Genomic DNA, 13,985 nt, shown 5'->3' with positions numbered 1-13,985 from the left:
CTGCAACAACATACCATAAAAGATTTCTAAACACTTGGCCCTTAAACCTTTTCAGGAAGTTAGCACATATATGCCTAGCACATTGCCTATGCTCTGCTGCTAGGACCCTTTCCTTCACAGCCTCAAGTAATCCTTGTTAGCAATAGACACAAAATTTAAACAACAAAAACATAACATAAGCTAAAATAAAGATGAAAATAATAGAAATTGATTACTTTGTGTTGGTCTGATATTAAGGTTAGTCCATGCCCAACTTCCATTCCAAGGTCCTCAATTAGAAGGTCAATAAACCACTTCCATGTTTCTTTACTTTCCACTGATACAACAGCCCAAGCATTGGGATATATATGGTTATTTGCATCTCTACCTATAGCAGAGAGCAACTGACCTCTGCATATGCCTTTTAGGATGCAACCATCTAGTCCAATTACCCTCCTACAACCTTCAATCCATCCATCCTTCAATCCATTGAAACATACATAAAACTTTGAGAAATATGTGGTTCCATCAGGCATGACATCTACATCCATCTTCACTGTTGATCCAGGGTTAGTCCTTCTTAGCTCTTCTCCATAACTCCATGTTTTTGCATAATGCTCTTTCAAAGTACCCTCTATCTCCTGAAATGCATACTTCCTTGTATTTCTGCATTGACCAACACTTGCATTCAAATTAAATTTCTTGCTGACTTTAGCTTTCAACTTACTTATACTCATCTTTGGTTTCTGAAGTATATGATTCATGAAATGCTTTGCTATCCATTTATAGGTAACAATGGACCCAAATTTGAACACTCTTTCACAATTATGCATATCATTTAGAGATTTAATCTGGAATGATTTTTCACTGCTCATCCAGGTTGCCCACAACCTAAAGGGACAACCTTTACCCTGTTTATTTGTCTTACCTTTACAACATTTTACCAATAACCTTTCATGATCACTTTTCTCATACCATAAATCATATCCATTTTTGACTGCATAGTTGGTGATACACAACTTCAATTCCAATGGATTAGAAAACTTCATACCTAAAACTGGCACCATTTGCTTCCATTCTTGATTCTCATTATGGACATGGAACACAACATCCTTAAGCTTCCCATTGTTTGCTTCCTCTTCATCATCATCACTAATATGCCCTGAAAGTTTGTCCAAGAATGGGTCTCTAACAGTTTTATCAAAAGTATGTTCATCTTCATCATCCCATTCATGTTCATATTCCATTGTCATTGAAACTTCAGAATCCTTGTCATCCTCTTCATCCAACTCATCCGACTCATACCCTTTACCATCTGCTAAGAACTCGTTATCAACCCAATCAAGAATTGGTTCATTTCGGTAGTCAATGTACACATCTAGCTCACTCTCAAGACTATCACTCTCCAGACTATAAATAGTTTCCACAAACTCCCAATAATCAGCATCACTGTCAATTCTTCTAATACCCTCACACAAGCTTTCCTTTCTCATATAGTAGTAGACATTATCACAGGCTCCATTGGTTAATTTCGTAAGCTACAAAAGAAACTCTTTATACGTAAATCCCCCAAAATCCACATCACGTACATTTGTTTTTACGGGGTCTAAGTACACTAATGGGTTTGGTGAAAAGAATCCATTGTAATGAAAATCTACAGATACATACATACCTGTAGATGAGGATGCCATGCTAGCAGTCGACTTCAATTCCAAGCCCTAATCGTCGATTTGATGTATCGATTGATTTCTCACAGAAAAAGTTAATCGAGGTGTGTTAGCTGACGATAACGAACCCTAATTAAATGAGACAGGGGTGTAATGGCCACGTAATATTCCACGTAATGTTTTCAACCGACCTAAATCAATGTTACCGGCTAAAACAAGTAATAGTTGTGAACGGCTGAAACAAGTTAGTTGGGTAAATGAGTACAAAAAAAAAAAAATATTACCCATATGTGAACATTTGAAATACTTAATTACCTTAATAAGTCAAATTCTCTAGATGTTTTATAATTGATTATTTGAAATGTTTATTGATTTATTCATTTATTGTGGTTTGATACATAGCATAATGAGTTTTTAAGTGTCTGGTAAAAAAGATTTTATAAGTATTTATTCACTTAAATAATAAGTTTTTCATAAGTTAGTTATTTCTTACCTGTCAACTTAAACTTATTTAAAGAGTTTTCGATAAGATTTCTTTATCACACCTATAAATACAATTTGCTAAAAACTAAATTTAATTTATTAACTTATTATGTTTACGTTTTGGTGCAGGATAAACTAATCAAAATATTTTTTTGAAATTTTGTTTTAACACCATTTAAACTGAAAAAAACTTATATTATTTTTTTAAAATCGTTTTATATAAACAATCTCAATTCACAAGCACTCTTTTAAACATTTTATAAAACATTCTAAATAATATGAGTGAAAAAGCATAGAGTTAACAAATATAGAGTTAACAAATGAAAAAATATGATTGCCAATTTTTCATATTCTTGTCAATTACAACGATTACTGTTTATCAATTACATAATTTCGTCATCTAACATATTTAATCCATGTTTTTAGCCATAATTTACCACGTTTTGGATAAAATATGTCAATTATAGATGATATTCGCAATAACAATTGCTAGAATGTTTGATTAAAGATTAATATATTGAATGAGTTTATCTAATTTTTCCTACAATTCTGTAATCGTTTTATGAAGAAAAATACTCGTAAGAACAAATTATTTTACAAAATTGTAAAGTGATATAATTCTGTAACTGTTTCCTACCATTATTTTTAGAGACTCTTATTTTTATGATTTATATTCATTTAACGTCATGGTTACAGCAGGTCGCTTGTAGGGTCCTCAGCAATATTAATTAATTAATTAAATTATTAATATACGTATTCTAAAAGTATCTATAAAAGCGGACAACTTTCTTTGTAAATGTCCTTTTGGATAAGTCGTAAATTTTGATACAATGGTATTTATTTCTACCAATTTTCTTTATTTTTATGTGTTCTATTTAATTTTTTTAGTTGGAAACTTAGCCCACTCCAATATGGCGTTGAAGAAAGTTCAGCGAAGTAAGAATGGGCATCAAACCCTTGAAGAAGACCTTTATAAAACCCACACCACACGGCATTTTAATTCATCTCTTCCACCTGAACCACCACCCGCCGCCATGAACCGCCACTCAATCCACCCTTTCACCTTCCCGGAAACCTTGTCCACCGTCCTACCTGACCCCTCCTCTTTCTTCTCGCCTCACCTCCTCTCATCCCCTCTCCCCACAAACTCATTTTTTCAAAACTTTGTCCTCAAAAATGGCGATCAACCCGAATACATCCACCCGTATCTTATCAAGTCCTCTCTATCCTCACTTTCTCTCTCTTACCCATCGCTGTTTTCCAACACTGCTTTCACATATCAAATTTTTACAGCTGATCTTACCATATCGGTTTTGAATAACCCGAATCCGAATCAAACCCATACCATATCTTCCTTCAATGATCTCAGCGTCACTTTGGACATTCAACCCAATTTGAGATTCTTTCTCGTTAGAGGCAGCCCCTTCTTGACATGCCAAGTATTGCAAAATGTCGCATTATCCATTTCAACTATCCACGCAATTCTTGGTTTTGTTCCCAATTCTTCTAAAACCAAGTACAAGATCAATCTGAATAATGGTCAAACATGGGTTCTGTATTCGTCAACGCCCATCTGTTTGACCCATGATGTGTCCACCATTTCATCCGATAAGTTTTGTGGTATAATACGCATCGCTATATTGCCAAACCCGGATTCTGAATTCGAATCTGTTCTTGATAGATTCAGTTCTTGTTATCCGGTTTCTGGCCATGCCGTGTTTACAAAACCATTTTGTGTTGAATATAAATTTGAGAAGAAAGGTTGGGGTGATCTGTTAATGTTAGCAAACCCTCTCCATCTTCGTCTTCTTGATAACTGTTCAGTTAAAGTTGTTGATGATCTTAAATACAGGAGTATGGATGGTGATCTTGTGGGTGTTATTGGAGATTCATGGGTGTTGGAAACTGATCCCGTTTCTATAACCTGGCATTCAATCAAAGGAGTCAAACAAGAATCATATCCTCAAATCATTGATGCTCTTGTGAAAGATGTCGAGGGTTTGAATTCAACTGCCATTGAGACCACATCATCATACTTTTTTGGGAAATTGGTGGCAAGGGCAGCCAGGTTAGCATTGATAGCTGAAGAAGTCTGTTATCTTGATGTAATCCCCAAAATCCGAAAGTATTTGAAGGATACAATTGAACCATGGTTAAACGGAACCTTTGGTAGCAATGCGTTTCTGTATGATAAATCTTGGGGTGGAATTATAACCAAACAAGGATCCACAGATACAGGTGCAGATTTTGGTTTCGGGGTTTACAACGATCACCATTTTCACATCGGGTACTTTCTTTATGGAATTGCTGTTCTAGCGAAGATAGATCCAATTTGGGGAAGAAAATATAGAGCTCAAGCATACTCTTTAATGGCGGATTTCATGACACTGGGTAGAGGTGGAAATTCAAAGTATCCCCGTTTGAGATGCTTTGATTTGTGGAAGCTACACTCATGGGCGTCTGGATTGACCGAATTTACAGACGGAAGGAATCAAGAAAGCACAAGTGAAGCTGTAAACGCGTATTACTCTGCTGCTTTAATGGGTCTAGCTTATGGAGACACACATCTTGTTGCAGTTGGGTCTTTACTTACAGCCATGGAGATTCACGCTTCTCAAACATGGTGGCATGTAAGAGAAGACGACACAATTTATGCTGCAGATTTCACAAAGGAGAACAGAGTTGTGGGAGTTCTTTGGGCAAACAAAAGAGACAGTGGGCTATGGTTTGCTCCAGCTGAGTGGAAAGAATGTAGGCTAGGGATTCAAGTTCTGCCATTGTTGCCGATCACAGAGGTTTTGTTCTCTGATGTGAGATTTGTGAAGCAGCTTGTGGAGTGGACTCTGCCTGCTTTGGGGAGGGAGGGTGTTGGAGAAGGGTGGAAGGGATTTGTGTATGCGTTGGAAGGGGTTTATGAGAAGCAGATTGCTCTTGAAAAGATGAGGAGTTTGACTGGATATGACGATGGGAATTCGCTGACTAATTTGTTGTGGTGGATCTTCAGCAGGGATGATGATGATGCTGGTGAAGATGGTGGTAGACATTGTTGGTTCGGTCGTTATTGTCACTGAAAGGGTTGGGCGATGCATACACGTCTGATATCCCTATATCAAATGTTTTTATCTTGCGATCCATATTTGTTCTCAAGCTCAATATGTGATATCTTTTTCATTGTATTTTCAATAGAGAAAGTCAATGTAGAGTGTATACATACATTTTCATGAATAAAATTGAATAATTGATGTTCTTACTTGTCTATTTAGGCGTGTTTTAATGAAAATCATGTGACATGAAATAATCTGAATGACATAACCAACTGTTGATGTTCCTACCTGCAATATTAGAGGTGTATGGATGTGTTTTTAAAATTGTGGAATATTAAATATTAAATAATCACATAATCAAATGTAACCATTTTTTTTATTTGAACCACTAAAGATTTTAATCAACAAGTTCGTAAAAAAAAAAAACGAAATCCTAATCTATATCTATTTATATCTATATCTCTACTATTTAATAGATAAAATGTAATATGTATCCTAAAAACACATATAACAATCATTAATTATCATAAATATTATCATAATTAAATATGAAATTCATTAATTTTAAGAAATATTATCATAATTAAATGTGAAATACATTAATAATTTCCATAATAAATGTAATAAACATTTCATTATGGTAATATTTGTAACATTCCAAAAATCAAAGTAAAATTTTTATTTTTCAAAATCAAACCACAAATTAAAAATGTTTACAAAACTTAGTTTCCAAAAGTCAAAATCACAAATCAGAGTACCCAAAACCAAATCTCATAAAAACTGAAGAATGTGCACGATCAAGCATTCGCATTGTCTCAATCATCTGAAAAACCTGAAACATAAAACTTAAATTGTAAGCAAAAGATTAGTAAGTTCCCCCAAATACCACACACAACAAACAAATATATAAAAAGCATGTTGGGTCTATAGTCTCCCAACTGGATTACCCTGGACCATAACCTCACGGTTGGATTGCTACTCTGGCCCACAATCTCCCGATTAGATTGTCATTGGCCCACAATCACCCGATTAGATTGCCACTCTGGCCCACAATCTTCCGATTGGATTGCAACCAAGTTTGTTGGCCGATAGCACAAAGCAGTGCAGCCTCAACCCAAACCACACTATGTCGACATATGCAACAAATAAATATATAACAGCAAACAGATAAACATGCAGATCTCATCAGATCACTAAAGCATAGCAACATCCTAAAACATGATAAATAATCTATTGGGCCGACATTGGTGCCTTCGACCCACAAGTACAGTGAGAAAAACTCACCTCACAATCTAAAAAGATAGCAGAAAAGAACATTGCTCCAAATGCTAACTCTATAGGTCACCTATACGAAAAACAGTGACCTAAACTCAAACTACAAGTCAAAATACCCAAAATTCCCCTAGGTGAAACTTGGTCAAACCTCGGCCCAAAGGTCAAATTCAAAAAATAAAAAAGTCAAGGAAAGTCAAGTTGGTTGAGTACGCCCCGCGTACTCAGTTACTACATTGGGCGTAGTTGCGACCTAAGCAATTATTGGGGCTTCAGCCCAGTACACGTAACGTACTACTTGTACGCCCGACGTACTCCGCCTAGACCAACTCATCATCATTAAGTGTTTATTTCTTAAAGACCTTTCATCCAAATTAAGATCTAGACCCAAAACATCATTCTAAGTCAAAAAGTTTCAACCTTTATGACTTTCCATGGCTAGAAAAAGGTCCAAAAGCTAAAACCCTAAATTATTATTCCATTAAGACATCATAACTCTTGCATGGAAGGGTAGAAGGACTAAGATCACAATTATATGGTTCTTAGCACCTCAAAAAGTCTAAAAGGACAACTCTTCTTGTTAGAATAAGCCATACTCATGAACACCTAGCTTATGGAACCAAAAATGAACACAAACACTAGGATAGAAATATCTAAGCAAATAACTCATGAAGTTTCAAACTTTATACCTTCAAAGGATGCTTAAAGGTGAAACACTTATGGATCCAAGATGCCTTGAGCCTCCAAGATGATTCCACGTCCTTCTTCTTCATTCAAGAACACCGAAATTGCACTCTCAAGCTCAAAGATGCACACACAATGGATTAGGATTTTCAAGGGATGATTTGGGAGGTGGAGGTTGATGAGGGAAAAAGTCTTGAGAAGTTAATGATGCTTAAATAGGACTTAAACCCTAAAAATTAGGGTTTAACCCACAACCACGTACGGTCTGCGTACGTTTAAGTACGCCCAGCATACTCAACAGATCACAAGTTTCTCATTTAAATGACAATGGCACCAATTTGCAACAAATTTCATACTTAAGGGTAGAAATGGAAAATACTTGGATCAATGTGTTACAATTCTCCCCCACTTGAATCAGACTTCGTCCTCGAAGTCCACTTCTAAGAATAACTCAGGGAATTACTCTCGCATCTCTGCCTCGGGTTCCCAAGTCCATTCGGAACCTTTCCATTGCTGCCACTGAACCTTGACCAATGGAATCACCTTGTTGTGCATGGCCTTCGTCTTCCTATCCAGAATCGCTACTGGTCTCTCAATATAATTCAGGCGATCATCAACCTGAATATCATCCAAAAGGAACAATTGTTGAATCATCAACTATACACTTCTAAAGCTGAGAAACATAGAATGTGTTGTGAATCTGAATAAGCTCCTCAGGAAAATCTAATCGATAGGTTACTCTACCAACCCTGTCCAAAACTTGAAACGACCCAATATATCGGGGCCCCGACTTTCCCCTCTTCCTGAAGCGTATTATACCCTTCCAGGATGATACCTTCAGTAAAACCATATCGCTGACATGAAATTCCAACTCAGATCGACGTTTGTCAGCATAACTCTGTGACAACCGAGAGGTTTCCGTCATTAGTCGCCATTAGGAAAGAGTAGAAAAATAGATGTAATAGCTTAGTAATGTAGTATTTGATTTTTGAGATAATAAGAATCAAATGTGTTGTTACATTTATTTGATAAAAACGTCCATTAGGCTCAAAATTCAGTGTCCATAAAATTGTAACGTTTTCTAAGTTGGTTAACATACTTGGATAGTACTCATTATGTAACGCCCCGTTTATTTAAATAAAATTAGTAAATGTGAGTCCCAGACTAGTTTGTGAAGAATTTTGGAAGTTAGGGTTTAAAAGAGTGTGTTCGGGATTAAATTGAAAAGGATTACGGAGGTCAGGGTCTGTTTGGTAAATTAAGGACTTTGTTTGAAAATGAATCTGGTGAGGGGGACTAAACTTGTTAAAATATTACAAGTTTAAAGAAAGAACACGGGTGAAGCCCCGTCATTCCTCCCGTGTATGAAGATATAACCCAAGTGAAACCCTAAACCTAATCCTTAGCAGCCGCCACCTTGTGACTCCCCAGCCGTCGTCTCTCCCAACCTCAAGCCTCCCATCACCGGCTGTCACCCTCCTTCTCAGACTTCCGGCACCGAGACTACCACCATAAACCTGCTGCCGCCGAGCCTCCACTATTCTTCTTCTCATTCTCCTCCTCCAGCCGCAATTGTCTTCATTGCCCCTGTCAGGCGAAACCGACGAGCTCGTTGTTCCAGTCGATACCGCGACCGTTGTCAATGCCAAGAAGCCGTCGCGTTATCTAGTTGCCGACGAGGACGAGAGGCCGCTACTCCGACGTGACTCAGTCATTAGGATCGGGAAAGATTTCGTGGTTAGGTCGGTATCTCGCATAAACGACATATGCGAGCCTTGAACCGATACGGGGTTAGGGAGGCCAGTCGTGCACGTCTCGTAAGCGTCGCTATTTTACCTCTCTCGTCCCTACTCTCATGCTGTGGCGCTATCTCCGAGGAGGCATGGTTTCTACCGTCCAACAACCGTCGTTGTTTCCGCTTGGGTTGCTGCTGCCATCGATGAGAGCCGCCAGGTGGGTGGCTAAGCCCTTGAACAAGTCAGAATCGCATATGTGGGTTGTTGATGGTGTTGATACTGGATAATTGAATAGGTACCCACCATGGCCGCCAGCCATGGTGGTTTCCGCTAAGCACCGCTGCCGGCCACCACGGTGTGGTTGTATGTGTGTGTGTGTGTGTTAGTTAGTGTGTGTGTGTATAAAGCATTGTAATTGTAATTTCCAAAAGATTAATGAAATGGAAAACCACCACCCTAGGGTGGTGGCCGCCGCCGTGAGCTGCCATTGACCACCACTACCCGAGGTGGTAGTGGGTGGTGCCCGCTAGCAAACCCTAATGGGCTTAGATATTGATTTTGGGCCTATTGGGCCATGTTTGAGTGGAACCCCTAATTAGGGTTTAGAAAACCCTAATTATGAGTATTGGGCCTTAGACCTATTGGACCCACTTTTGGGCCATTGGGATCAGATTGTGAATTAAGTCCAAACTATTTCATGTCATTTATCAAATAGAGTAAAGAACTTAATGGACTAAGTCCTTAATGAGCTAATTGAGAAAATATTAATATTTGGGAATTTATCAGGGCACACGAGAATTATCTAATAAGTGAAATATTAAATAATAATCATTGGCAGAAATTAATCTAAGCAATAATGGACTTAATGGATTAAGTCCTTAACGGATTAAGTCCCTAGTGGGTTAAGTAAGAAACACTTAACCCTAGTTATCATTTGATGTGAAACCCTAATTTCACTTGGGCTTTGTATTGGGCCATCCGAGAATAATCAAATGGACTAGAGTAATTAGTTGGGCTTTAGGGTAAGGCCCATATGAAGGATTGGGCCCAATTTGGAAAATTGGGCCATAGATGGGCCATAGTTGGGGCCTAGATGGTTGTATGATATTGGGCCCTAAAATGATACATGTTGGACTGGATTGATCAATTGGGCCATATGTTGGACTTTGATCCCTAGTTGACTTTGGGCCTATGGATTGGGCCTTGGGCTTGGGTAAGCCAAGCTAGGGGTAATGTAGTAATTATCCAAAGCATGTATTTTTAGTTATGTGTTAGAACCCAATTATTAATTAGGTGTTATTTGGTGTTGACAGTTCGGGAATCTGTCAGCCAGCAGCTGGGGTGGAGTCTGCGGGACTTCAGCAGTGTGGGATTGTGTCTGCGGGATTTCAACAGTGTGAGGTGAGTTTCCTTCCAGTAGGAACGGGTCTAAGGCCACAATGCCGGCCCGTTTAGTAGCAGTAGTTTCCGGACTTTGGTCCGATACAGTTGTTAGTTGTTTGATGCCTTCGTGGCTCAGACAGGATTTATGTGTTAAGTGTTATGGGCTACGGCCTGACGTAGTATGCAGTATATGAGTTTATCATCATGTGTGTTATGCTATTTGATATGTGTTTTGCTATGCTATGCTATGCCCAGTCAGTTCCGGATTTCGGTCTGATGCAGTTAGTTCCGGACTTCGGTCCGATGCAGGGAACAAGGTCCCAGTCAGTTCCGGACTTCGGTCCGATGCAGTTAGTTCCGGACTTCGGTCGGATGCAGGGGACAAGGTCCCAGTTAGTTCCGGACTTCGGTTCGATGCAGGGGACAAGGTCCCAGTCAGTTCCGGACTTCGGTCCGATGCAGTTTCCGGGCTTCGGCCCGATGCAGTGGGCAAGGCCCAATATGTGTTTATATGTTATTGTATGGTATGTGGTAGTTTGGGGGAGCTCACTAAGCTTCGTGCTTACAGTTTCAGTTTTGGTTTCAGGTACTCAGTTTTCAAAAGAGGAGCTCGGGAAGATTGCAGTGCACACACCATTTGTTCAGCCTGGGATGTTTATACTCTGATATATTTGACAGTTATTATAATATTTTGAGATACATTGCTTATGATTTCTATATGAGGTTTATTAACTATGGTTTTATCATTAAATTAAACGAAATTTTCAGACTGTGTTTTTGGGATGTTACACATTAACGTGATCTCAAGGATCTAAAATTCGTAAAAATATGACTACAAGGGAAAGAGTTATGGATTTTATAAAAATAGAAATCAACCTCGTAATTAAAATTAATTACATCAAAATGGTACTTAGAGATTGGACGAGTTTTGACTACAAGTGCAAAAAGGAGTTTCGTACTACTCCTCGAGATATAAACTTTAGGAAAAAGTTTACAAAAAATGGAGTCCATACAAGAGAGATATGATTTTTATAAAATCATTAATTTTTAACCTCGTTAGGCACAAAAATGAAAGTCAAAACTATCAAAAACAACATAAAGGAGAGTTTTAGTACTCATTGAGATCATCACATAGATATAGAGAGGGCTTAGATCGGAGCTCGCATGAAGAAGTTATGATTTTTACAAAAATATTTCGTGTGCACCAGGTGCGTGTCTCTGCATGCCGCACACCTGACACCAGATTTTAGTAGATTGCGAGAGACATGGCGGAGTGGGGAAGTGGCACGTGGCAACTTCCAGATTGAGCCATGATTTTCATGCGCGGCCCGCGTACTCTGCCCAACATGCACCTCCAAAACTTGACTATAAATAGAGGGTTGTGTCATTCTAGTTTCACACACACTCAGACTTTTCTCTCTCACTCTCTCTCTCTCTCTCTCTCTCTCTCTCTTACTCACTCACTCTCTCTCTAAGTCTTGAAGCAATTGTCATATGGAGCAATCCACGGAGTCCCGAGCATGATTCAACCATATATCAAATGTTTCGCGCAACTAGCATGAGTACACCACCCCCTACTTTATTGTTTTAAATGTTTTACCCGGAGGGGGAGGGGGTGAATACATGCTTATCAAATGGTTTTACCAATATATATATATATATATATATATATATATATATATATATATATATATATATATATATATATATATATATATTTAATGTTATAAATATCAAATCATTTTATAAAGCTTAAAACCTTAGGGTAATCTAGTTATAGATAATATGCCTAGTGTTAAGCTATGATATTATGCCTAAGAGATATGATGTCTGATAGACTAGGAAGAGATAATACATAGATGTTATAGTAGCCAACCCCCTAGGATAACGTAGTACCTAGAAGCTATGTTGGTGAAATATAAGGATATACAATGTACTTAGTTGTTACTCTGTCCTAATATCATGTTTTTAAATAACCATAATTAGGGTATATATTGTTGGATTAGGTGTCTAAGCCTATAACTATAATTGGTATATACTTGAATTAGTAGCAGTATAATCCTTTGGGGTTATCCTTAAAACTAGCAACTGGACAGATGATTTTGGAGAGAGAGGTTAAATTTATTATTTGATTAATAAATTAAAATAAATGATTTGTTAATATATTATGAGAATAATATATTAATTTGAAATAGTAATATTTAATTAATATTTAATCAGAAATTAATTGGAATTAATTTCGGGATTAAAAAAATTAATTAAAAATGCAGGGATTTAATTGTAATTGTTTAATAATTGAGCAAGAGACAATCTAGAACCCTCCATAGGCTATGGATGGTTTTGTATGATTTCTTAATGCCTAAGGATTTCTAGAATAATCCCTAATAGATAATCAGGAAAGTGGATAATTACTCGGTTTAAGATAATCTTGGATTTGGGCTTATCTAGGGTTTCCTGTCTGCACTAAAAATAGGGATATACCCTTTGGATTTCGGTTATCCTATTCTTTGGAAGACCTAGACGAAATTTTGAAGCTCTTTCCTCTTTCTCAATCATTCTTCCATTGCTAGTGTTGGGTGTGAACCATTAGAGACGCGACATTTGTGGCGCTTGCTCTCAAGGCATCAACAACATAAGGTTTTCATTCTTATTACTACATAACAATTGATGTATGTTTTTCATAACACTAATTGTGTATTTTTATTATATACTAGTGTGCTAGGGTTTCCACTTTGTTGTTCAATTAGAGAAAACGTAGATCAAATTATTTAGGGTTGCATGCACACACATAATTGTTTATTATGCTCAAAACCCATCAGTGGTATCGAAGAGTAGTTTTAGTTCTCTATTGAATTGATACAATGGTTAACTTGAACAAAGAGGAGAAAACATAATCATCACTATTTTCTTCAAACACGTCGTGATGTTCTTCTAATACGGCGTGTTGGCACCCAACACGACGTGTTGATATTCTAACAACACGTGTGGTTAACCGACACATTAAAACGAGATGATAAATGACATCGAGAGTACCAAGCTAATTTGCATGGTTATTCACATCTCATTTTTGATCCTCGACATCCCAGTCACACAAGTGAGAGCATAATCGTGATTAAACATGCCATTGAATAGTTCAATGAATCTCAAAAGATCTAGGAGTTTCATTAGATTGAAATTGGTAAATGTTTTACCTACCAAAAATAAGATTCAAATTTGATTACGGCATCCCTCTTCAATGTTCGAATCGAAAATATGGATCCTAGCCTTAATCTAAATCTATGGGTTAATAATTAAGGATTAAAATTAACTAACTTGAATTTTCTTTTCTCCTTTTATAGATGTCAATTTCAGATAACAATGGGCTTCCTTGTTCTTTGGTAAGTGGTTTTCCTCTTTCTTCTGAAGATGATCTTCCACATGTTGATCAAGGTGAAAGAATGTTCCCTTCTTCGAGCAATGGTGAAACTCGAGATCATGCTTCTTCAACTCTTCCTCCTCTACCTCAAGTGACTCTCCCTAAGTTATCTTTTCTTCAAGTTATAAAGTACGAAGTTACTCAATCCCTTTTGGCATGTAAAAATCAAGATGGAAAATTTGTGTGTGCGCATGTTCTAAAAATGAAATTATATATTGACAGATTGGGTTTGTTGGGTGTCGTTTTACCAAAGGAGCTAGCCATTGACTTGCTTCTACTTTTCTTTCCTGAGTCATATAGTCAATTAATTAAAGACTACTAT

General features: G+C 37.4%; 1 protein-coding gene across 1 annotated transcript; it reads left to right on the top strand.

Annotated features, from left to right (window-relative positions):
- Positions 1 to 2,961: 2,961 nt before the first annotated feature.
- On the top strand, positions 2,962 to 5,375 carry LOC145032095 (glucan endo-1,3-beta-D-glucosidase-like). Its single transcript, XM_078980775.1, has one exon. It carries the CDS (start codon positions 3,041 to 3,043, stop codon positions 5,198 to 5,200), a length of 2,160 nt encoding a protein of 719 aa, XP_078836901.1. The 5' UTR covers positions 2,962 to 3,040; the 3' UTR covers positions 5,201 to 5,375.
- The last annotated feature ends 8,610 nt before the right edge of the window (positions 5,376 to 13,985 follow it).

This window comes from Lactuca saligna, chromosome 2, assembly GCF_052625555.1.
Source record: "Lactuca saligna cultivar CGN05327 chromosome 2, ASM5262555v1, whole genome shotgun sequence".
Lineage (NCBI taxonomy): Eukaryota > Viridiplantae > Streptophyta > Magnoliopsida > Asterales > Asteraceae > Lactuca > Lactuca saligna.
The sequence above is the reverse complement of the archived record's forward strand: the minus strand, read 5'-3'. Positions and strand labels throughout refer to the sequence as shown.